The sequence below is a fragment of the Neophocaena asiaeorientalis genome, unplaced genomic scaffold (genome assembly GCF_003031525.2).
Source record: "Neophocaena asiaeorientalis asiaeorientalis breed wild unplaced genomic scaffold, Neophocaena_asiaeorientalis_V1.1 scaffold16, whole genome shotgun sequence".
In the NCBI taxonomy this organism is placed as follows: Eukaryota; Metazoa; Chordata; class Mammalia; order Artiodactyla; family Phocoenidae; genus Neophocaena; species Neophocaena asiaeorientalis.
In genome coordinates this window covers 260,879-286,560 of record NW_020175446.1, presented here as the reverse complement: position 1 = coordinate 286,560, position 25,682 = coordinate 260,879, and the positions used below count along the sequence as shown (strand labels likewise).

Genomic DNA, 25,682 nt, shown 5'->3' with positions numbered 1-25,682 from the left:
CTGTGTGCATTCGGAGGGTTAGACTATTCCCTCCTTTGAGGACACAAGTTTCCCAGAGGCAGCCTGGGCCCAGCAGGACCCAGGACGCCCCCCTCCACACCGGCTGCTGGCACTGGGCCTGCCGTGGGGACCCCCCCACTTCGGCCGCCCTCCCTGGGCACCCCGTTGCCTGCCCTCACCTTTCCCTCCATTATGGTCACCACGTCGGGTAAGCCACCGAGCACCTTGCCGCGATCTGCAAGAGCAAAGCGACTCTGCTGAGAAAACCGTCCACGGGGACGATCCTGGGGGTCGGGCCCTGGGCTGAGCACCGAGGCGCACAACAGGAGCTGGGAGGAGAGCGCTGGCCCGGGAGAGGACACAGGGCAAGGCACACCGTAGCGGGGACCCGTGCTAAGGTGCAGGGTGGGAGCAGGGGGTAAGTGACTCCGAGCACGGGGGTCGTGAAACGGTCGAGAGGAAACGCGGCCGTGAGCCAGGCATGAGGAGGAAAGTCTCACCAGGGGCTCAACACAGAGCAAGCCCCGTCCTTCTGTAATTTAGTCGGGAACTGGGGGCCTGGCCTCTAGAGAGGGGATTTTGCAGGGGGATGTATTGCAGGTATATTTAAAGGCCGTGGCCTCAGTCTTCCCTCCGTCCTGTCCTCTGCCCCCTGACCCCCTGGCCATCCTCCCACGTGCCCGGAGTGGCCCTGCCTCTAGGACCCGAGAGCCCAACAAACCGTCCTTCCTGGGCCTGTCCTGAGCCTCCTCCGGCGGCCGCTCCTGACTGACCAGCTCGTGAAAGGACACAGAACAGGTGGTGGAAGGTGAAGGCAGAAAGGAGGCCGGGGGGGGAGGGGGTGGCAGAGCTGGAAGGTGGGCTGTGGGGAAGCTGGGGATGAGCAGCTGAGAGCAGCAGGGGCTGTGGACAGTCCTGAGGGTTTCCAAGAGGGCAACAGGGTTTGCTGTCTATTATTTAATGCATAAAATGAACACCCTTAAGTACAGACCCTCTGCCCCACCCAAAATAATGTTTTGTGCTTGTTATAATCTAACATGTACTTACTTTTCTCTGCAAAAGCAGCTGCCCTGAAAATTAAAGGGGGGCAGAGAACAGAGAATAAAAGAGTCATGAGCAAATGCTATCAACCAAAAGCATCACACATTTCAGAGGTTTCTTAGAGATGAAAGCAAAATGAACAAGGAAACGTGTTTGCTTCTCCTAGAAGAACACATTCGGGTCACAGGGTCTGAGGACCCGTATGGATGTACTTTTCCTGCCATTTCCCACTGCCCTGTCTTCCAGTTGATAAAACTCACAGAAAAGTTTCTTTTTTCGCCAGATTACATTGGAGATTTTTAGATATTTTTGAAAATGTTGGTATTTGATTTACCTAAATCGTCCATTCATCCATTCAACAAATATTTACTGAATAACCTAGTATGAGACAAAGACTGTTCTCCGTGGCGGATGCTCTAAACTTTACACACATGTTTAGAAATCCCCAGTTATTCTTTAAAAAGTTGCTCTAAACACTGGGATATTGTTCAGCTAAAAAGAAATGAGAATTTTCTGTACCTTCCTCTCAATTTTGCTGTGAACCTAAAACTGCCCTAGAAATATAAAGTCTTAAAAAAGAACCTAAATATATAACATTAAAAAATTGCTCTGTGTGATGTGTTGCTATAATTATACCTATTTCAGAAATTCAGCATTTAAATTCATTTAAATTAACCCAGGGTTGGGCTTCCCTGGTGGTGCAGTGGTTGAGAGTCCGCCTGCCGATGCAGGGGACGCAGGTTTGTGCCCCGGTCCGGGAGGATCCCACATGCTGCGGAGCGGCTGGGCCCGTAAGCCATGGCCGCTGAGCCTGCGCGTCTGGAGCCTGTGCTCCGCAGCAGGAGAGGCCACAACAGTGAGAGGCCCACGTACCGCAAAAAACAAACAAACAAAAAAAACCCCAGGGTTATTATAACTCTAAAATTAATTGATAGATGCATTTACAGTTTAGAAGAATGCCTTCTTCTAAACACGGAATGGCTTAAATTGTTATTTTTAATCCCAGTTCCTAGGAAGATCACATTCCTTGGGTCAGCTAGGCGTCCACAGATGTTCCCACACTCAGCCAAGATGACACCACGTCATCTGGACCCCAGACGGAAACATAATAGCCAAGCATGCAAATCTTACTTGAGCTGCTGGAATTCGGCAAATGCTTCATCAAAAGCTGCAAGGAAATATTTTGTACATTAGTAACCGTTTGAACGTGCTCGGCTTTTACTCATTCCCTTAGCTGCTCTGCTCGTGACTTGTTTGCTTAATGACACAGCCAAATGAATAAAGTAATGTTCTCTGAATGAAAGTGGTAAAATCAGATAGCTTCCCTCTCAGCATCCTTGATCACTAAGCTAATCCCTAAGTACAAAATTACTAGGTGCTAAAGAATAATGATCTTACCTTGACCGGACAAGTCAAGTGACCGTTGATGGGTATCTTGGCCGTCAAAAATCTCGAAGGTGTATTTCCCTTTATCCTTCTCGGTGGGCTCGCAGATCTTCAGCCAGGCCATCTCCTCACTCCCACCAACTCTCATGTGCTCACCTGATGCAATCTTAGCATCCCTTTGAAAAAGTCACAGGGACATACTCAATTTAGAATCCCATATTATATGTACAATACCTGTGGGGCAATATTACACATCTTTCAGGGAGAGCCTCCTCTAACTGGCTGGAGCTGGTGTCATCATAGATTTTTCTGGATATTATACATTTACTAACTACATCAGCAGCTCAGCTCTGAAAACCTTCTGAAATTAAATCTGATACTTAGTTTTTAAAGATATCTTGTGGTTTAACATATGTTTATTGGTAATAGGTAATAGACTCAAATACTCTAGACTGTATGGCATTTTTCTGCTCAAAAAGTTAAAAATAGAGTCACCATGTGATCCAGTGGACGCACACCCAAAAGAATTGACGGCAGGAGCTCGAACAAATATTCGTACACTCATGTTCATAACAGCACGACTCACAGTAGCCAAAAGGTAGAAACAACCCAAGTGTCCATCGACAGATGATGGATAAACCAACTGTGGTCCATCCATATAATAGAATATTATTCAGCCTTAAAAAGGGAGGAAATTCTGACACCTGCTACAACACGGATGGGCCTGGAGGACATTATGCTGAGTGAAAGAATCCAGTCACAGAAGGAGAATGACCGCAGCATGGGCTCAGCCAGGACGAGGGGTGAACGCTGCACTAGAGGGGGAGTCCACCAAACGCCAAACCACACGCAACCCGCTGGGCGCCCTTCTCAGAGCCCTAACCCCACCTGGGCTCTAGCGTAGAAGCCCACGGCCCCCTGAGCCGGCATGTGCACCGCCTGGCACGTGACCCTGAGCTCAGCTCCAGAAAGGAGCCACCCGCCTTCCATCCTAAGCCCTGACCTGAGTTCTGACCCTGCCTCTGTCACAGCCCCGACGCCTTGCTGGACTGGGCACAAATGCTGTTCCCAGACACCATGTGAAGCCACCCGCCAGCAGAGGGCCGGCAGCAGACCCCCCCCCCGCCCACCTGGCTCCCCCTCCCAGCTCAGAGCCCCCAGCCTGGCTCCACCCCTGGAGTGAATTCCAGAACCCTCTCTGATCAGCAGTCCCACCCTCACCCTAGACCCGCTAAGGCTGGCTTCTGCTGAATTAGCCAACTTATAAGAAGGCAAACAAGTCCTGGTAGCAAAGCACAGCTGCTGGCTGCACTGAATTTGTTATCACTGTTACCCCCTAGACAGTGACTTTGGCTCGAAGGACTATTTGTTTGTTATTGTTTTGGGACTTAAATGGGCCAAGTTGGATAAAACCTCTTCCTTGGTTTTATTATTGGATCACAAAACATGCCCAAATCCCTTCACTCCCAACTAAATTTAAAACATCTTACGTTAAGGTAAGAAAGCGGAGGATGGAAGAAAGCCTAGGTGTGTCTGCTCGTTTGTGCGAAAGAAACCCAGGAGATGGGTCCCTGCAGGGTGTGGGGAGGGGCTGGAGGAGAGGGTGGGGAGGGGTGGTGGGCAGCCCCGCATCTCCCCTCCCGCAGGGAGCTCCAGGCTTCACTGAGATTTCAGGGGCCTCTGCATGTGAAATTTCCTGGTTGAATTAAAATCCAAAGCGTTTTCTTCTATAAAGAGGCCACGCGGCATCTTCAGCGGCTGTGATGCTTCTAAGTCTTCAGTGGTCCATACTTAGCAATTGGAGGTCTAGCCCTTTCTCGATGACAGAGTAATTTCACCTTCGAGCAAGAGAACAAAATCCTTTTGCGAAGGGATCTGCTGAGTTCCCCTTCGTATGCTTCTAACTCGTTTGAGACAGGTTTCAGCATTTCTTCTAAGTGGCCCTCGATGTCTTACTCAGCATTTCATCAAAGAACAATCGGCCTTGCTGACGCCCACATTTCCCCAAATCCTCACCATTCTCTACTGATTTCTCGCCACCCACTGGCACAGAATGTTCAGGTCCACAGCTTGAGTCTCCCTTGGGCGTCCCTGACTCTGTTAGGTGGGCCATTTAGCATCCAGCAGCACATTGTATTTCTTTCTTTTTTAAAAAATAAATTCCATTATTTATTTTTGGCTGTGTTGGGTCATCGTTGCTGCGCGTGGGCTTTCTCTAGCTGCGGCGAGTGGGGGCTACTCTTCGTTGTGGTGCACAGGCTTCTCCTTGTGGTGGCTTCTCTTGTTGTGGAGCACGGGTTCTAGGCACGTGGGCTTCAGTAGTTGTGGCACGCGGGCTTCAGTAGTTGTGGCACACAGGCTCAGTAGTTGTGGCTCCTGGGCTCTAGAGCGCAGGCTCAGTAGCTGTGGTGCACGGGCTCAGCTGCTCCACGGCATGTGGGATCTTCCCGGACCAGGGCTCGAACCTGTGTCCCCTGCATTGGCAGGCGGATTCTTAACCGCTGTGCCACCAGGGAGTTCCCGCAGATTGTTATTTCAACAAATGTGTTATATTATTCTCTATTTTTCCAAGTATTGCCTCACAAGAACTTACTTAATAGTCAAATAGTGAAAAGTAACCAAGGTTATATTTCGGTGATAGAATATAACTATAAAATAAAGTTTAACATAGCATTGAATACTATGTAATAGTCAAGTAGTAAAAAATAACTAAAGGTTATATTTTAGTTATTAAAGAACTGAAGAAATACTTGTGTTGATTCTGCTTGGAGAAGAGAAGGCATGGCAACAACCACACTCAGGAGTCCGTGGAAATCTGCAACACGACCGCGAGCTCTGTTGGTCTCTAGGGATGGTTTCTTCTGATACAACTTTTTTGATGAGGCAGACGTGTGATCCGAGCCCTTATCTCTCAGTCTGTCTGTCGGCCTGCAATCACTCCCCTCCTTTCAGCTGGATGGCCCTCAGCACCGTAGTGGCCAGAATCAGACCAACTAGTGTTCGATCCCTGCTCTTTCACTTACTAGTTGTGTGACTTTGAACAAATGATTTATCTTCCGCTTGCAAAACCTGTTTTCACATCTATAAAATGTAAGTATTAACACCAAGCTCATGGGGCTTTTGTGAGGGTTAAATGAAATCATGGGTGTGAAGTATATAACACACGGTAACACAACATACATGTACCCGCGTGCCCGGGGACGTGTTCCCGCGGGATGTGGCATGTATTTAAACTCTGCACGCCCGGCACCCAGCACAGAGCGAGCCGTGCCCTGGGAGGCAAAGCTGGAGAAGCAGTAGCCTCCTGCAGGGGACAGACGCGTTTACCAGGGAAGATAAGACCCTTATCACAGCTGCACACAACTTACTGAAAGATGATAGGCTGTAAATAACAAAGAAGCCCAGAGAAGGAAGTGATTCATTCTCCATTTCCAGGAGAAGGTCTGATTCAGCTAGAAATAGACATTTACTCATTGGTTTTAAAAAATATATCCTTATCAACAATTACATCACAAAACTACACCAGAGTTTCAATCTTCAAAGCTCCTGTTATTGGAATCCTCTAGAAAAAGCCACTTCCCCACAAACCCCTTAGTATGGGACCTGCAGTGACTGCACCCGATACAGATTTCCATACTAACGACCAAAAACAGAGATGCAGGATTCCAAACACAGATGCGCTAAGACGTCAGCACATCTTCTTAGTTTATGCTTCTGATCATAACTAACAGCTAAGACAAAAGCATAGCACGTCAAAATGTAAATAGGGAAAAGATATCCCAAGGCATTTATCCATTCAGCACTTCGGTTTACTCACGAATAGATTGACCTCAATAATGCTTTTACAAGTAAAGTAGTCATAAGCATGAAGTTTGCCTTTTGAAATGTTAATTAGGGAAAATAACATCTAAAGGCACGATGTGGACGCTCTGAGGTCCCAGTCCACGGAGGAGCAGATGACTTTGGTATATGGACATCACTGAAAACTTGGCCTGCAAGTGTTGCCCATGTCCTCAGGTTAGAGACAGACACCACGGTCCCCGTTCCATCCGCCCCCTCTGACGGGGTGCATTAGAGATAACCCTGGGGGGATGGTCGGAAGGGCAGACCCCCGGGGGCTGGGGGCAGGCACTCGTCCACACGCTGTGACCATAATGAGAGTCTCCAGTGTTTTAGTAGCGAACATGCCCACCTGGACAGGCAACCAGCAGCAGACATGAAATACAGAGAAAACCTGCTGTTTGTATAGGGTTTCATCCCTCTCGCTTTCTTCTTTTACGTACAATTAAGTTTGTTTTGGTCCTTTTCTCTTTAATCAATCTAGTGAGAAACCAACAGACTGGAAATCTGGAGCACCTTTTCCAAATATTATTTTTCTATTAGCTCTGCTGGATTCCAGACAAAATGTGTGTCACCAGTAATTATCTTTCTCCTTCTCCACCCCCCACCCCCTGCCCCCCCAGTTTCTGTGATGGTCCCGCCCTGAGCCCAAGGCTGTCATCATTTCTCAAAACTACAAAGTCTTGAGCAGACTTGGCTATGAACACGTGTCCCAGCCGTGAGCCCTGGGCACCGCCCCATGGATGGCATGGCCACAGTCCACGGCACATGGACACTTACTTGTGGTACCAGTTCACTTTCATTTCTTCGGTGAAATATTTCATGAAACACTGAAGTCTTATTTCTTCTGCGGTGCAGAGTATCTTCAGTGGAGAAGCAGAGGCTCCTGCAGAAAATAAAACATACTCAGCTCTGAGGAAAGCAGTCTGTGCTATGTGAGGATGGACAAGCCCTGTGGCCAGGTTACATCCTGCTGTAAATGCATCCTCACGCATATATTCTAACATCCGTCAGCCACAAATCCTTACAATTTGCCCAGGCCATGTTCATTCATTAAATAAGCTTTTGCCACACCAAAATTATCTGAAAATCTCTTTGACGACAGCATCAAGGAACTCAAATGGCCCCAAGAAAATATTCCCTAAGGCACTTCTCACATCCCTGACCACTTCCATCCAGTCATTACCACAGGAATCAACTTATAAATTAGACCACACACAAGCTTCCCACATAGATGAGATTCCAAACTGACGGGGTCTGCCCTGTCTGCAAGATTGCACCCACCTTCTTGCATCTCCCCACTCCTTCTTCCTGGCATTTGCTAAAATAACCTTTCCCCTGAAGGGAATGGAGCCTCTAGGCACTCAATCCCTTATAGAACTTTCTGGAAAATCCATGTAAATGATGCAGGGATGGGAATCCCCTCATGGAGCTCCGTGGCTGGAGCCTGTCTAGCTGAATGCCCCACCTCCGTGGCCTCTGGCGTCCTCTTTCTCTCTACTCCTGCCCAGAGAGAAAGGCAGAAAATGATTTTTCCAAACCCATTCCTCCGCTTTGCTTCTCCCTACATGGGGGAGGGCAGTGGGCTGACCAGATACAGAGGGTAACAAGCTGCACATCCCTGAGCACAAAAATACGGAAATGTTGCAGTCTTAAAGAGGCCAAATAGCTTCAAGTCGAGGGTCATTTTTCAGACTACACTCGCAGTCGATAAATGATCACGAGCCCACAAGGTTTTCCAATCAAGTGGGGAGGAGGGAAAGGTACCATCCATGAAACAGACAGACAGAAGGAGAGCAGTTCTCAGCTCAAATGCAAGGATGGTGTCTGGCACTTTCCCTAAATACTGAGAATCAAGCCCTGCACACAGAATTAAACGCTACCCCACAGAACCAGATGGGTTTCATTTCAGCTAGAAAATCAACAGATAATTAACTTCGCCCACCACAGGGAGGAAAGGATGGCAGGATGCATGTTCCAAGTAATCAGATTACAGGAGCCTGATTTCCAAGAATGATACTGACCAGGGCAACGTGACCTAGGAAGCTGTATCCCTATTTTCTGATTTTATATCCGCTGCTTCCTTACTGAGCCTTGATTTTGAAGGCTTAAGGGGCATTGTATCTTATTAGACAAAATTTAACCAGATAGGTATTTAATCTACACAGTCGCCACACCAAAAGTAAGTTCTGCCATTGGTGTTTTCTGTTTCACAACTGATTCTTAAAGTTATTTGATTAGACATTTCAGAGTTCTATAAATATTAAAAATGAAGGTATACAGTTTAAGCTTGGCCCCTTTTAGGCAAAATACACCTTAGACATTTTTGTAAAATTGAAGGATTGCCAACGTTAAAGAGCTGGGTGGGTAATGTCTTAGAATACACATCTCGTGATGGGGGGGAGTTCCGAAGTGCCATAGAAGGAAGGCTGGACTCCTAATCTAGGGACACGAGAATACTCTGCTAGTGGTTAACTGAGTGACCCAGGACAAATCACACAACTTCTCGGTAACCAGAGTCCTCATCTAGATAATGTGGGTCTCTTCCAAGGTTCTGCAAAAATACAAAGAGTCCCTCAGCACGTCTTGTCAGATACAGTTAATGGAGATGCCGAAAACCTAACCAAGGACTTTGAGTCTCCAATTGTGCCTTCTCCATCTCAAAAGTCAGCATGGAAATGAAGAGAAATGTCAAAGGCATGCACACACATACACATAAAGCATCATCCATGCAGAGAACTGTAACTTTGGCATCGACTTTTATAACGGGTTTGTTTGCAGCCAGAGAATTACAGAACTTTACATCTGGATGAGAACTTGGATGTCACCTTGTCCAAATTCCTTATTATAAGGATGAAGAGGTTGAGGAACCCTAACTCTCTCTATAACAGCAGGTTTGCTTCGCAGCCAAGCACAGCCTTTAACCTTCGGGACACGAAGAACAAACAGTTCTGTTCTGTGGGCTGCTAGCTGACCCGGCAGGAAAGCCTCCTACACTCTGCCACCCACAAGTCACTGCAGGATCCTCTCTGTGGGATCAGGGTCGGGAAGGAGGAAGCCCGGGAGGCTGACGTGAGGATCCCATATTTATCCAAAGCCTCTAGTTGGCCCTGAAATTCGAACAAAATTTGGGGGGGTCCCCAAGAAGAGCCACTGATTGCTTCCCAACATGCAAACCCCAGAGGCTGTTTGGTCTTAGAAGCTCCGGGAACACTATCTCCCCACACCCCGCCCCCACAAGCTGTGAAGGGAAATTTGGTTTAAAAGCCAAGAAAACGAATAGGGAAATGTTTCTGTGCTCCAGGAAACAGGATCACTGTTTTGACAGCTCTCTACTTGAAAATTCAGAAGTACTCCTTACATCAGCCCAGTATTACACCTGGTGGAGCTACAGAATTTGACCTAAAATGCCTCTCCCGGGTGGAGCTGGACCCTCGTTCAACAGGCAGAGGCCACCAGGCACCCAACACGCATGGCGAGACCGTGACTCACGTCACAGCGTCCAAGTGACTGTCAGCAGAGCACGGGGGACGCGTACCCATCTTCACTCCGGCTGTTTCAGGAGCGGCGCGCTCAGCGCTGTCTGCTATCGGTTAGACCAACTCGGGGCTGCATTAGGTCTAAAAAGCCACTGATTGCAGGTGACAAGAGCCAACTTGGAACCCGCGCAGGAATCATGGCGTCTTCGAGGATTAAGAATATTCCTGGGCGGCGGGGGGCAGGTGGAGGAGAAGTGAGGGTGTGTGTACGTGTGAGCATGTCTGAGTATGTGCCTGGGCTTCAGCACCCCCAAGGGCTCTCAGAAGACACAGAAGAGGCAGAGGCACAGCTTCCCTGAGGTCAGAGGTCAGAGGACAGAGGACGGAGGTGACCGAGGTCCCTGATGGATGCAGCAAGGGGACGTGGGAACCACAGACGTCACACCCGGACCGACACCCCAGGCGGCCACGACACCTCAGGGCTGCGGGGAAAGCCCACTGCAGCCTGAGCGGGACGGCCGGGAAGACGGGGCAGCTCTGGGATAATGGGCCACGTGCGTGGGCTGCTGCGGAGAAGCCCCCTCTTGCTACTAACACATCCACCTCGTAGATCGAGTAACGCTTGCTCTGCTCCTTTCCGGCTGCAACAGCACTGAACATGCAGCGTCCAGCAGACCCAGGGCCTGGCTCCTCGGGAGGACAGAGGCTGAAACGTGATGCCGTGTGTCCCGTGCCTTCTCTCTGCCCACCACACTCACTCTCAGTAAGACGCACGTGGTCCTTCCAGGCTCGGGCATCTGGGACCCAAGATCACGAGAATACAATAGGAAACTACCTTCTGTGTTGCTCTGTGCCCTTCACTGGTCCCTTCACTTTTTCAAGACACCACGACCATGCGCACCACCAATGTTACAGGTCACGTGACGCTTTAATGCAAGGTCATCCCATGGAGCATAAGCGTGAAGCCGCCTTTCAAGCGGCTTAATGTACCTTCGCAAAGTGGCGTGTACACCATGGAGCAGCATTCGGCCCATTAATAGTATCAGCAGTAAAACTCATTCAAAATGTGGTCACCTACGCGACAAGCAAAAGCAAAGAGCGACAGTCTACCTTACGGGGACGTTTCGAGAGAGTGATGAAAAAATAAACGTCAGAAGTTTTCCAGAAGAATGACCAAAAACCCTTACGGGGCAGCAGCTGAGCTCAGACCTGGGAGAGATGTGAGCTTCTGGTCCTGACTCTAGCTGCCAGAGCCCCGTGGTTAAGCCACCTAACTGCTCCGGGCCTTAGGTGCCTGATCTGATGACATCAATTAGGTCACCTCTAGAAAGCCCACAGCCGTAAAGTTTTATAATCAGCAGAAAGCCCTCTACAAATATAAGCTATTATTATCAAATTAATAACCAACATCTTTGTTCTCACAGTTTCCATGGAAGGGTAAATAGAGAGGAAGAATTTATCTGCAAAGCTAAGAAGTGGTTTAGTATGTATTAAACCAGACACAAAACCAGAGGCTTCAAAATTCATCATCGCTATTCAGCATTTGTAACGCAGACGCTGAGAGCAATTATGGACAAAGCATCACGAAGTGGCTAATTAGGGAGTCCAAACTGAGTTTGTTTTGTCTCTCTTCATTTTTTTTTAAGAAAAACATATTCTGCATATAATGCCGAAAACCCCTTTAAAAAGCATCACCGAGGTGGTCAGATAACTGTTCTGCCGTTGAATCTGGGGCCTGTTCACAGGAGATGCACTGTGGTTCCATTAGCTGTGGAAAATGCCCTTCTCGGGAAATAGAAATTTTAGCACCAAAATGACTTGAAAGTTAGAAGGCATTTACTTACCACAGACTCTACTCATGGCCAAAATCATATCCTCGTACACTGAAAGGAAGAAGGAAACGTATCATTACGATGTCTAATTTTATCAGCAGCATTTTCATGTTTAATTAAATTGGTACAGGAAATCAGGATGTTCATTTGAAAAATGAAACATTAAAATGGCGATAGTTATCCATAAAAGGCTCATGTGTGGCAATAAATCCTTCTAATCTATTCACTTTTTAAACAAGGAACATTTTGCTCAACATAAATCCGACCATACATTTAATTGAACCTCTTCATCACTGTTTCGATCACTTTAATACATTTGTCACAAGATAGAACTTGGCTCCTGAAGGTGAACTAAGACAGCATTTCATTGAAGCCCAGAGTAATATCATACCTTGTTCTAAAACACTCAAACAGCTTTGAATGCAACTCAAGTACAAATCTATTTTCTCTTCCTGTGTCCCCGCTTAAGAAACAATATGTACTAAGGATACAGATGCTGTGCCTTTATCACACAGTTCATCCTGCTGGCGAAGTGGATTTCCTTTTAGTAGAAGGAAGAAGGTTTTATTCTACCTTTGCCAGCTATCTCGAGGACAGACACATCTTGACCTCTCTCGTCTTTCAAGGTTGCCTTATATTCACCATGGTCCTTCTTTGACAACTGCAAATAAAACACATCCCATATGTACATAAAACTGACGCCATGATACAAAATGTAATACAGGCTGATACATTCTCTTTGCAAACCATGTTAATTTAGGAGGCAAACTGGGAGATAATGCAGAATTCACAGGTTGTTTGAGAGAACTTTCTTATCTTGTTTCTATCTCTTTTCTTTAACACAATGTACCTTTGGTAGTAACAGCTCACAGACCCCCTTCTCCAGATCAGGCAACTTTTCCGTTTCATACAGAGCATCATCCTTTAGCCATTTGAAAACGGTTTCCTTCTTGGTGTTCGCAACCTACAAGACAGGAATCTTACGTTGAGTATGTGAATCGCTGTGGCTCATGAGAAAAAAGTCTACTCTGATTGGAAATCACAGACCTAAAAAAAACCAATTTTTATTATGGACAGTCTCAGACAAATGCACATGGGAAAGCTGTCGGTTCTAATAATAGCAAATACATTTCTAAATTTCAGCTTCTCAAATAATTAAGCCCTGACAGTTCCATTCGGAAGAACAAATGATTCCTCTTTGTGCTAACCCATGAAATTAGATGGTGCAAGGTTTTTTGGTTCATGTGAGATGTCAATAATAAAGACAAGATGTAAGCAGTGTATTTTAAATTTATAAATAATATAAAATATCATTACTGGTCTATAAAACTGTTGAGTGACTGCTTTTTTGGCAACATGACATTGCGGACACACAGACGCAGGGGAAAGAAAGTTTAACACAAAACGAGCCCACTGGGCACGAGGACTTTCCTGCTACTAAAATCCCTCGAAATTCAATCTCTGTCATAAGCCTGAACTCGAAACTCAGCTTTGCAGAATTCCAAAGATGAGTAAGCGTCTCAAGTCGCATGCTCTGACCTACACGTCCCACGAAGAAGAATTATTCTGGCTCTGTTGGAGCGGAACGTACTGATCACATCGAATTGTGTGACACGGACCATTCTGCATTCACATCCCATACAGACTCAACAACAGAGATGTCAGCGACAAAAAACAAATTAAAAACATTGAGAGCATGTGATTAGTTCCGAGAGTGTAGCAGTGCAACGTATTTTAGACTTCCCGTAGCAGCTACGTCAGCTGCTGTCGTTGGTGACAGCCCTGGGGGACGATCCCCAGACGGCAGGGCTCCGCACTGGCACACGGGGCACAGCAGCATGCCCGATATGGAGAATAATTCCATAAATGTTTCAGAGTAAGTGCAGGGCTGTCTCCCGCTGGTCTGGGAGCTAGGCTCTTCCTTCTAAAGCCAGGACCACGTGGTGACAGTCAGGATGGAGCGAAGCTAAACAATCCCAGCAGACGATGTCCTTTGTCCTAACACCTCAAAATCTCCCTTGTGTCCGTTTCCACGCCAAGCCAATCCCCGACTCTCCCCCACCTTAATTCAGCACTGCTGCCTCTTACTCTCATTTTCCAAGATACTTACACTGTCGGTCCTTGGGTGCTAAATAAAAACCTTTCCAATGACCTTCAGCCTCTGTTCTCTAAAACCTATATCCTCAGTTACTTTATTTGTCCTGTAGCTCGGGGTGCGGGTGGCGGGGAGGAGGGGGGGGTGTCTTCTGTCTCCAAATAACTCATTTGTCGCTTCTCTGAACTCTCTGCAATGTCTCTACCACTTTTTCTTTTTCTTTTCTTCCCTCCTTCCTTCCTTCCTCCCTCCCTCCCTCCCTCCCTCTCTTTCTTTCTTTTCGGCTGCATTGGGTCTTCGTTGCTGCGCGAGGGCTTTCTCTAGTTGCGGCGAGCGGGGGCTACTCTTCGTTGCAGTGCGTGGGCTTCTCATTGTGGTGGCTTCTCTTGTTGCGGAGCACGGGCTCTAGGCACGCACGCTCAGTAGTTGTGGTTCACGGGCTCAGTAGTTGTGGCACGCAGGCTTCAGTAGTTGTGGCGCACAGGCTTAGTTGCCCCGCGGCATGTAGGATCTTCTCGGACCAGGGCTCAAACCTGTGTCCCCTGCGTTGGCAGGCAGATTCCTAATCGCTGCGCCACCAGGGAAGTCCTCTACCACTTTTTCAATACGCGCACCTCACATGCACGTAAGTATCTAGGAAAAGGTCACAACAGTATCACTCCTGAGACCCGGGGCCCTGCCCGACTCTCACGGTGTCTGAGTGTGCCCTCCCCAAAGTTTTACTGGAGGTGTGTGAGAAATCTCTCTCCCAGATTTCCTTCCGTTCATGACTGAGGTTTCTCTTGCCTTAAACTTTTCTTTTAAAAGATGGTTTTCTGTAAAGTTATAATATGAATACGTCCACACATTGATTTTTCTCCATGTGTTTTGTTATGTAAGTAAATAGAACAATAACCACCTGCCAAAGTATTATTAGGCAGAAACCTATGTGGAAGAAGGGTTCACGGAACCCCAGGAGTGGTGGGACATGAGTATGCAGGCTAGGTGGGTTAAATTGCAAAAGGCTCACCTCTCAAGCAATAGTTATTCAGTTTCTCCAATGTCTGTGTTCAAAGACTTCTGACTCACTTTGATCAGGGAACTTAAAATATTATCAAATATTCACAGGAGGGCCCACACCGTGTCAGAGCACATGGGGAGCCTATTTGTCCCACCGCCCTTGTGAGCATGTACTCAGGACACCCTTGTCAGAAAAAAGGCCAACTGACCACAACATAGCCGCTGCCTTAACTGACATTTACCACCGTGTATGTTTAAGGTGTACAATGTACACAACTTGATACACGTATACATTGCAAAAATGGTTCCCACAATGAGGTTAACACATCCTTCACCTCACATGGTTACCACTGTGCGTGTGTGAGCGGTGAGAACACGCAAGGTCACTCTCTCAGCAACCTTCAAGTATATAATACAGTGTTATTAGCGCCAGTCACCACGCTGGGCATTAGACCCCAGAACTTACTCATTTCATAACTGGTAGTTTGTACCCTTTCACCAACATCTCCCCCACCCCTTAGCAACCACCGCTTGTTTCTATGAGTTTGGCTTTTTTTAGATTCCACCTATAAGTGAAATCATGTCGTGTCTGTCTTTCTCTGCCTGACTTACTTCACTGAGCTTATTTCCCTCAAGATCCATCCATATTGTTACAAATGGCAGAATGTCCATCTTTTTTATGACTGAATAATATTCCTCTGTGTGTGTGTGTGTGTGTGTGTGTGTGTGTGTGTGTCACATCTTCTTTAGCCATTCATTCGTCAGCAGACCCTTGGTTGTGTCTTCGTCTTGGCCATTGTGAGCAATGCTGCTACGAACACATGGTGCAGGTGTCTCTCCACAACAGTGACATCACTTCCTTGAGATGGACCCCCAGAGCTGGGATCGCTGGATCATATGGTAGCTCTATTTTTTTTTTAATCTTTTGAGAACCTCCGTACTGTTTTCCCACAGTGGCTGCACTGATTTACATTCCCACCAACAGTGCACGAGGGCTCCCTTTCCTCCACAGTTTTGCCAACATTTGTCATTTCTTGTCTTTTTGATGATGGCCATTCTGACAGGTGGCCTTCACCCTTGATTTGTCTTCTGTTTTCCTGCTCAGCGTCTAAACATGATTGTATGTCCCCATCCAGCCAGCAGGGAGAGAAGGACTTGACCCCCACGTCCACGACCCGCTGGGACTCCCAGGGTGTGATGGGCTCAGCTCAGTCTCCACCCATCTTCCATCCCATCAGCCAGCGCCGTTCAGACTCCCAGCCCCCGGCCACCAGCCCACCCTGACAGGCGGCAGGCCCCGCGTCAGCCCTCGCCTCACTCAGGACGCCGCTGTGCGGTCTTCACTCCTTGAACTCCTCACCTTCCTCATTCCATGAAGCCACTTCTTGTTTCTCCTCTTACTTCTCTGAGGACTTCCCCTCGGTAATTCCCTTAAAAACCCTTCTCTCCTGTTCTACTCTGACAACATGATATTTTCCAAAATTCTCCAAGTTTCCGTTATCTTTCTGTCTCCAAAGGCTGACCTTCAGCAAACCTGACCCACGGGCGTCGTGCTCACCGCCACGCGTGTCCTGCTACCTCATAAGCCTCCACGGCAGAGCTTCAGCTTGCTGTGAGGGCCGGGCTCACGGTGCGCTGGTTATACCATATCGCCTGTGCTACAGGCGTAACCAACGAAGTACTTGCAAAACTGAATTTATCCTCAAAATCCTCAGACTTGGTCCCGCCCCTGCAGTGCCTGTTAGTATCACAGCACCACCTGGTCTCCAAGACAGAGACCTAAGATCGTCCAAGACACTGTCCTCGCTCACATCCAATTACTCACCGACTCCTGCTGGAACCATAGCTCCCCAACAGTCTTCCAGTGTATCTCCCACTCTGTGCACGTGACCACTATGCTCGTCTGAGTTCCCATCTCTCATTGAGCCTCTTGGGCAGCCTCCCCTCCGGCCTTAAGAAACAGCCAGAGTCATCACGTTCCTGAAAACCCCAAAGGCAGGCTCCCCGCCGTCTGCAGACCAGAGTCCACCTCTGCCCTGCTGGATGCCCTCTGGTCCAGCCCCCAGCTGTCTTACCAACCTTATGTATTTCTTATTGTGGTAAAATACAGATGACATGAAATTTACCATCTTCACCATTTTTAAGTGTACATTTCTGCGGCATTACGCACATTCGCGTTGCTGTGTAACCATCACCACCGACCATCTCCAGAACTTTCTCGTCTTCCCAACCTGATACTCTGTCCCCATTAAACACTGACTCCCTACCCCCATCCTTCAGCCCCTGGCCCCCTCCATCCTACTCTCTATGAGTTTGACTGCTCTAGGGACCTCACGTAAGTGGAATCATACAGGGTCTGTCCTTTCGGGTCTGCCTTATTTCACCCAAGGATCATCCGTGTTGTAGCAGGTAACAGGATTTCCTTCCTTTTTAAAAGGCAGAATGACAGTCCACGAATTTACCACATTTGTTTATCCATCCATCGATGGGCACTTGGGCCACCTCCACGCTGGGTTATTGTGAATCGCGCGGCCACCATCATGGTGCACACGTATCTATCTGAGGCTGGATCGTATCGTAATTCCACCCATTACTTCTGAGGAGCTGCCATACTGCTCTCCACAGCGGCCGACTCATAATTCACCCTCTAATGCTGCGGCTCCTAGTTTCCCACGTGGCTGTTTCACAGTTCAGCCTGTGGGAGCAGTTTCCACCCTCGTCGACCTGTATCCTTCTCAGTCATCCCCCCGCACTCAGCTCAGGACCACCCTCGCTGGCCTGTATCCTTCCCAGTCATCCCCCCGCACTCAGCTCAGGATTCACCGCTTTGTTGACTTGTCTGCTTGTTTTCCTCTCTTGTCTCTGAGTAGCTTGGGAACAGAAATGATGCACGACCGAGCTTTCCCCACAGCCTCTTCTTCTACAGAGACAGCCGTGTAGCAGGGGCTCGTTAACTTAAAGTCTGTTCCCCAAAATACAGGTTTTTATAGTTAGTAGTGATTCAGGCTTACTTTATTACTGAATTGCTCAAACAAAAACTTAAAAGCATCTTATCCCCCAAACATGCCTTTTATTTCCTAAAGAAATCATATGAGCAGCATAGAAATTACCAGATACATTTCACCATAGCATTCTTTCCCATATGTTCACTTACTGAAATCTTAAATAAATATTTTATAAACTACCTCCTTGAATCTTCGTTCCGTTGCCCCTGTAATCTGTTGACAGAGACCACAGACGAGACTGAAAGTCTGAGTACCACCCCGCCCCTAATCCAACCCCCTGCGCTTCACCACCAGTGCGATCTGAATGTAGCTGCTCCCTGACTGTCTCCACTGTCACGAGAATGGGAGTCTCACTCTCTCCTGGCTAGAACCGACTCCTCACCTTACAGACCAGCCGGACTTCACAATCTTCTGTAACATCCCAGTGCAGATACTCAGCGAAATGAGGGCCTGGCAGGGAAAAGGGAAAAAAGTTTAAATAAAGGAAAAAAATGTATACATATACACACACACATACAAATGCATTTTGGGCGGAAGAAAGTAGCTGTTCAGTCTGAAACCAAGATAATTTAATAAAACTAATTTTCAGGGCTCCGCAGTCAGGGTGTGCAATACCGATACTGAAATCTCTATTTCTAGCTGGGTGATGCTGTCTGATCTCTCCTTCTCGGTGATGTCTAATAGCTATTGCTCTTTAGCAGGAAGAATAATGAAATATTATATTTTTTTCTCAAGACGTGTGTTTAACAACATCCAACAGCATGGTATAAAAAAACGTTAAAATAGGAGAACTAATTGAGGTAAGATGAAGAAAAAGCCGTTTGACCTAGCAAGTATGTCAACAAATGATATTTATATAGCATTTGAAATCAAAGATTAATTTATATGTCTTTCAAAAATATCATTTTTACTTAATATAAATGCAGAAGTCATATGCTAATAATACATTCAACACAAAAATACAAAGCAGTTTTAGAAAGTATTTATTGATTTCTTCCATATAAATACATCCTACAAAGTTGTAGGAATCACATTGTAGAAAAAAGATCATATTGTAGAAATGAGTAAAATAAATATTTTTGACTACTAAAAATAACTTAAAACAATAAAAATAATGTCTTCATTTTATATTTTAAAAGCTGTATTCTAACTTCTTTTCAAAAACTATAGAAATCCCATATAAAAAATCTTTTTCAAATAAACCCTTGGGTTGTAGTTCAGTTTCTAAAATGTATCCATTTTCCTTTGTATCTAGTTAATATGCATTTTTATTTTTTACTTATTTATTTATTTTTAATATGCATTTTTAAAACGATATATTTTAAAAGTATTGTTTGTAATTAAAGTGAAAACATCTAAAAGTTGAAAAGTTCACACACTTTTAAGTAAAAAAACAAGCTCCTGGCTATTGGAACTGGGTCTACTGCCCTCTCTCCGTTTCTCCTAATAATCCCCCCAACTCATCCACCCCCATTCTTTACTCCTTTTTGTCACAATCACTGGACTCCATCTGGATGTGTAATGGAGGCACCCTTTCCTTATCACTGCAGGAAAATACCAACACTCAACAATAGATTCCAGGGCTTTTCAAGGTAGAGGCAAGAGAAAATACCGATGAAATAATGGGAAAGGTCAAAGAACAGAAGAAAATCCAAACTTCTACAGCTAAGAAGTGGTCTGACTTCTCGATCACTTAAAATCGAAGCTAGAGTCATTGGGCATTAAGTAGGATCTGCTCCAAGCAAATGCTCAAATCCTAAACCTTTGTCTTGTGCGAGTGGTGGGGAAGCCAGCCAACCACCTACCTTGCTTCCTGAGAAATTCCTTTCTTTGAAATTCAGCCTCTTCTAGGACAGCCTTGAATGCTAAATCCAATATTTGAGGGGAAACAAATAGAAATGAAATACATTTGCTTCTCTCTGGTTGAAAGAATTTGCTTTGAATTTTCCTTTACAGACACACGAAGACCTTCCACACAGCATACCATCTCCGATGAGAACCAGAGAAGACTGACTTTTTGCTTTTCCGTCGTGAAGCTGCACAGTGTAGGTGCCTTCGTTTTCAAAGGAAAACTGATCCATCACCATCTCGATGAGGCCAGTTGACTTGTCACACTTGATTCTGTGTGTCTGGGAGCACAGAAGGAAGGGGAGAATTCCACCATGAAATTCCTCCCTCCAGTTTTCTCGCTGGCACCTAACGGTTGCATCAACTATTGTATCTTAAGGGATCATGGTGCCCCAAAAACACACAAAAAGAAATTTCAGCCACTGAACCTCTCGGTGAACCAAAGAGCAAACGAGGGACCTCTTGGTGAACCAAAGATCAAACGAGGGACATTCGGTGATGAAGCCCTAGGTCTGCGTGCGGAGTGACCTGCACACGAAGAACCCAGCAGAAACTCTGCACACTCCTCGGGAATGTGCACCTGATGTGAGATAACTCAGCACACGGGGGAAAGAGAACGGGGCGCCCTTGGCCATGTCCGATCACAAAACCACAGGCAACAACCAACCATCTCCACAGCCGCGAGGGCTTCAGTCTCGGGGACTCTGGGGACACGGGCGCCACAACTGGTCGCCCCCACTCAACACCGCCACCAGCACCAGGGTTGAAGGTGCCCAGGCTCTGCATTCCCCATCCGGGCAGCCTCCAATGGGGACCCTTTCCCGGTGCCGCCCGTCCAGAGCTCACGCCTCCCTCAGACTCTGCTCTCATCGCTTGTGATGAGCTACAGAGACTGACGTGTCGTTGCGAATGGACCATGTCTTGTTATTCCACCCTTGGATACGACATCTGCAATCAAGCAGGGGTCAGGGAGGCAGAAGGAGCACATCCAAAGAATGACTCGTCTTCGATGCAGCCATCATTCAGGGCAAGGACAGCACAGGGACCGGGGCTCCCCTCAGGAACACGACTCACACCACCACAGAAGGGCTGCTTCCTCTGGCCTTGACCTCCCCAACGCTACGCCCAGAATGAACAAAAGCATGACAACCTTTGCTGGTGATCTTTCCTGCAGGCATTCCTGCTTCCTTCCAGAGGAGCCCAGCTGGGATTTATGCAAAGGCTTTCCAGCCTGAGTAATGAGCCGTCCCAGGAAGGTGGGGCTGTGGGGTGAGATGAGCGAGTCATCGCCAGTAACCTGTGGTCAGCAGCCAACAAACAGGACGAGAGGGAGGAAAGGCCACTCCTTGCCCCGAGAGCCTGCACTCCTTCTACAGCCCTTACCTTGATGAGACTATCACAAAGAACTCCTGTCTGAGGGTAACTAACAGAAAATGTGTGAGATCGGCCTTTTTCTGACACATCGTGTGTATTTATTTTCACAATGCTCTTCTTTCTCTTTCAGGTGACATTTATATTTTGGATTCTAAATGCCAGTGTCACAAGAGAGCTGAGAAGATGGATATTAGCAAAATAGCACCTTTGTTCGACATCCCTAAGCCCGTTTCCCTCAGTGTCGGGCATCGTTTCTAAACCCTCCTGCCTGACGTTGGAAGCGGCACCTCTGCTGTCTGACCCCTTCCGCTTAATCCAAGTGTATTTCCAAGATGCTCTGTGGCCACTCCCCTGGTCAGCCCACCCTCCTCGCCCCCCGGCCCCCGACCTTGCTAGCTCTCGCGTGTGCAAGCTGCAGGGCCCACCTGTTCCGGGGCCCATTTTCTGCGTTCCTCCTCCGAAGGAGAACCCAGGAATCCACTGCTCTTGAAATCTCCCCTAACTACTCCAGCCTCTCCACACCCCCACCTTCTCTGAATCGGTGCTCGCTGTACTGTTTTAACACACTCTCCATTCTGTATTTTTTCTATATCATTCTCTGATTGAAGCTGTATTTCTTCAACTCTGGGATAAGCTCCAGGAGGGCAAGTTTACGTCTCATTTTTCTAGGCTACGGCGGACAATCAAAAACCATCTGCAGACTATAAGCTGCCGTCCACAGGGAAAGGAAGATGCGCGTCTGAGGTCCCAAGGGTTAACGTGATGCCTGAGGTTCTGTTTGATCAAATATGACTTTCAGGTTTTAAGTGAATAAAGCCCACCCCTGCCCACAGGCCCTGACTTCCAGGAAACATAAAAAAATCACCTGGAAATCGGAAACTCCAATATTGTTTCAAGTAAGTAAAGCATACACTGTGTACTTGTACAACATCGCTTAGATTTTTTTCTCGATGGGAACTTGGTGTATATAAAGTGAGAGAGAGAGAGCAATGAACGAGAAGGCGTGAGCTCAGATTACATTTTGAGAGAGAGAGGCCATTTCAGGAGGCGGTGCCGATTACAGGAAGCCACGGCAGCAGGACACTGCTCCCTCCCCGGAGACTCCGGCAGTTCTCAGGGGCTGGGCAAGGAACAGCAGTCTGAGGGCTGCAACAGGTGTACCTCGGGGTCCTTGAGTTTCTTTGCAGTTCTGAGTATTTGCTTTTGAATACGGGGAGCAAATTTCAAGTTGATTAGACAACGGTGCTGCTCTGGGTCCGTAAGACGCTCGCCCCCATCAAACATCTGTGAGTAGAGGCCTCTAGGAACCTGCTCTAATCAGGTCTGAGAAGTGAGAAGGAACCACGCTCACCAGCCGGATTCTTAACAATCCAGAGCCTTCTCCATTTTCTCAGCTTCTGCACCGCAGGCTCTGGGCAGGTTTGAGCAAAGAATCAGGCTTTTGGCGATCGCCGTTATGCAGCGAGATGATGGTCAATGATTTTAAGGGGGCCATAAATACAGGCTATTACGTGACTTTCACAAAACAGCATCAATCTCCACGTGGAAAAGTCACCTGTGGATTGCTAATTAAGGAAGGAAATAGTACAGCCGTATTCCAAACGATGAGCCAGGTAGCAAAGACATCCGTATTTAAAGCAAGCTCTCCACAGCAGGTAGGGATGTTAATCAAAAGATGTTCCACAAATAAAGTGCAATTACACTAAATTCCATTGCATTCCGTAGCATGATCTCTGCTCAAAGAAAATTGTCTCCGATTACCTCGATCATGCGATGCTCTTCCATACACCGTATCCATACTGTGGGTTTTTTCTGCAGCCAGGAGGAAACTGCATGCTTTCTACTTACTAGCCAGCTCCCCAATTTGTACGGTTCTCCAAGGATGCCATCATTCTCATGGGGAAGATGGACTGGATAAGAAAACTCACATAACCTTTCTCCATACACGATTTCTGCCCGAGGGACGTTCATCTAACGAAGCTTTACTAAAAACCCGTCAGACACAGAGGCCAGACTAGGGATGAGGTGCCCAGCTCAGAGGGAGAGTGAGCGGGCCGCGCACCTGGTGTGAGCAACCCCTACATCTCAACCATCCCGTTAATATCCGTGCAGCAGACACGCCGCTGAGGCACTGAGGACTCAGTGGGATAGCTAAATAGACACGATGCATTGGGTATCAAGGGAAAAGAGAGCGGAGGGGGTAAAGATGGTGGGATGTGAGAGACCCCAAGGGCACCGCTGAACAACAAAGAAAGGCTCCATCAAACAGGTCGTCTTTTAACTGGGTTCCCAGTTGCGCTGTAATAATTAGACAAGAGGACATATATGGAGACACAACGTGCCACAGGCAAAAAAAGGAATCCTCGTAATATCTGTCAGCTTCATTCTACACAATTAAAAGTAGAAGAAGGGCAAAGTGTCTGTATCATAGCATCCTACACATTTTTCTCTGTTCAGATTTGCCAGGCCAAGGGGGCAGCCTAAAAGCTCAGGGAAGGTGCAGAAACTAATTTCCCAGCCGACGCCTTCCATGGGCAGTTCTCAGTGGGAGGGGGGGCCTAGGGAGGCATTGCTCACATCAGGGCAAAAATATACCCCTTCAAAACTGTCATCAAGAGTGAATAAACTGATCCATTGAGGATAACCGCCACCCCACATAACCTGAACCTTTTCATAACACCGCGTCTCTAAACGTAGTTGGTCATTTTTTAATTCCAACAGGCTTGGATTTAAAGGCCTCCTGATCTCTCATCTAACCGAGACCAAATCTCTGTACATTGCAAGAATCAACCATCTCTCATTCTCATTCATGTTGTCAGCCTTCTACGCCCCAACTTCTACAGCTCGAAAAGGGATGAAGACAGACCCAGAATACTGACTTTCAGGAACTGACCTTCCCAAGTAATACCTGGCCATCTCCAAAGCCAGAGGCCACGCACACGCGAACTCACCTCGCTGTCACTGACTTCTCTGTCATTAATGATAAAGCGGTAGCTGGCGTCTGGTGATAAGTGCTCAGCCTGCAGCCAGAAGCGGACCTGGCCCTTATCAAAAATCTCATAAGCTAATTCTGACTTCAGAGGAATCGCTGCAGGAAGAAAAGAGATCACAATCAATAATGCGTGAATCCTTGTGAGAAGGAATAGCTGTGTACTACAGGAAAATATCAATCCTCATTATTAAATTTTTGGAGGATGTGAAATCCCGGAGTATTGAACTGGATTATGAAAACCGAAACAAAGAAATGAGACTCTAGTTAGCCTGGTGCTGCATTCAAAGCCTCCGTGCCCCGTGAAGCCTTGCACATGCACGGTCTGCTTTCCTGGTGGGCCCGGTGACCACAGATGGATATATTCTTTCTGAATTCAATGTAATCCAGTAACTGAAGATCCCATTTGATACAATTCTCACTTGGATTAAACAGCCACACTCAACCCGAAATCCAAAACACTGCATGCAATGAAAATTGCTACATGTTACAATATGAGCTAATACTTGTTTTGAGCGAATTGTTGACAAGTGTGTAAAAGCTGGCGCACAAAACGAGGCCATCCTCTCCCCAGAGCGTCCCTTCCAGAGCTGCACGCGGTAACGAACATGCCTTCCCAGAGCACAGTCCTGCTCTGAGCTCCAGGCTCACTTACTGGGATTTTTTATCTCATTGCTCAGCGTCACCAAACGTTCCAGCTCTAAAATTAAGAACAATACAATCACTGGTTTTGACCTGTACGTTCAGAAGCTGGCTTAAAAGCAAAGCAGAGATTTGACATCACATCAGCAAGTTTAATTTGAGGCTGTGAAAGAAATTAGAACTGGGAGTTAAAAGGAGACATGGGATAACTGTAACTTTGAATACTCCCTCCAGTGAATGACCGCCTGCAACTAAGATCCTCACCATTTAAAGAACCCACTTACTAACAGGACCCGTTAGGACGGGTTAGGGCAGAGGTCCCTGGGAGTGGGGGGCACTGGGGGGGCAGGTGTATTCCTCGAAGAGAGGAAGACCTACAGAGGGGGTATGTAAAGGGACCCATTTCCAGATCCTCTAATTCCATATGAACTCTTTCCTGAAATTGGTCGTTAAAAGCGTCCTGCTTCAGTACCTCTCTCACCCACCCAGAATTTCACTCTGGTGTATTATCATGAATTTAAATAATAAATAATAATGATACATTAAAAAGTAAACATGCACTGCTCCTGAGACTCCCAAGAGCAAGTTAAGAAAAACTGAAGGTTCTAAACCAACCACTTCTTTCCTTTTCCCTCCTTCCCTCCCCCTTCCTTCCCTCCTTCCTTCCTTTCTTCTTAAAATTAGCATTTAGAAATGAGACCATGGTCACCAAGATCTGTATGCACCTGTTTATTTGAAATGAACAATGAAGCAGACTTTCTGTGACCAGAAGTAACTCCACCTAGACGGCTGATTTGAGGGTGAGGGCTGACACCCCCATTAGGTCTCACAGTGGGACTTCCATACGTCAAATGAGCTAAAGGTGCAGCATCAAGGTTTTGCCTGCAATGTACCTGAGGTCCATATACAGCATAAAATGTGCTGGAAATGCTCATCCTTTGCAACGATTTAAAATTAAGGTGAAAACGTCATCTGCAAACTTTCAAATGGAGCAGAGGAGTACAGCACTTGTCAGAAGTCTTTAAGGATGTTTTGCTAGTAAAGAGCTGGGTGAAGGCCACTGAGTGAGGGTCAGAAAGGGCAGCTTAAAATGAAGGTGAGCAGATTCCGGTCCCTTCCCGCCCTGTCTGTGAGCAGTGAGCTTGCCAGGGA

At 47.0% G+C, this 25,682-nt stretch overlaps 1 protein-coding gene across 1 annotated transcript in view; it reads right to left on the bottom strand.

Annotated features, from left to right (window-relative positions):
* MYOM2 (myomesin 2) overlaps positions 1-25,682 on the bottom strand; it is a 72,180-nt gene that overhangs the window by 1,588 nt on the left and 44,910 nt on the right. The window contains exons 23-35 of the mRNA XM_024768082.1: positions 24,544-24,588; positions 23,851-23,987; positions 19,662-19,806; positions 19,483-19,542; positions 18,060-18,127; positions 12,429-12,542; positions 12,152-12,239; positions 11,591-11,629; positions 7,048-7,153; positions 2,440-2,603; positions 2,173-2,209; positions 1,048-1,070; positions 180-235 (exon numbers count right to left, since the gene is read on the bottom strand). Of these exons, the coding sequence (XP_024623850.1) occupies positions 180-235; positions 1,048-1,070; positions 2,173-2,209; positions 2,440-2,603; positions 7,048-7,153; positions 11,591-11,629; positions 12,152-12,239; positions 12,429-12,542; positions 18,060-18,127; positions 19,483-19,542; positions 19,662-19,806; positions 23,851-23,987; positions 24,544-24,588 (1,082 nt within the window). The remainder of the gene's footprint in view (positions 1-179; positions 236-1,047; positions 1,071-2,172; positions 2,210-2,439; positions 2,604-7,047; positions 7,154-11,590; positions 11,630-12,151; positions 12,240-12,428; positions 12,543-18,059; positions 18,128-19,482; positions 19,543-19,661; positions 19,807-23,850; positions 23,988-24,543; positions 24,589-25,682) is intronic.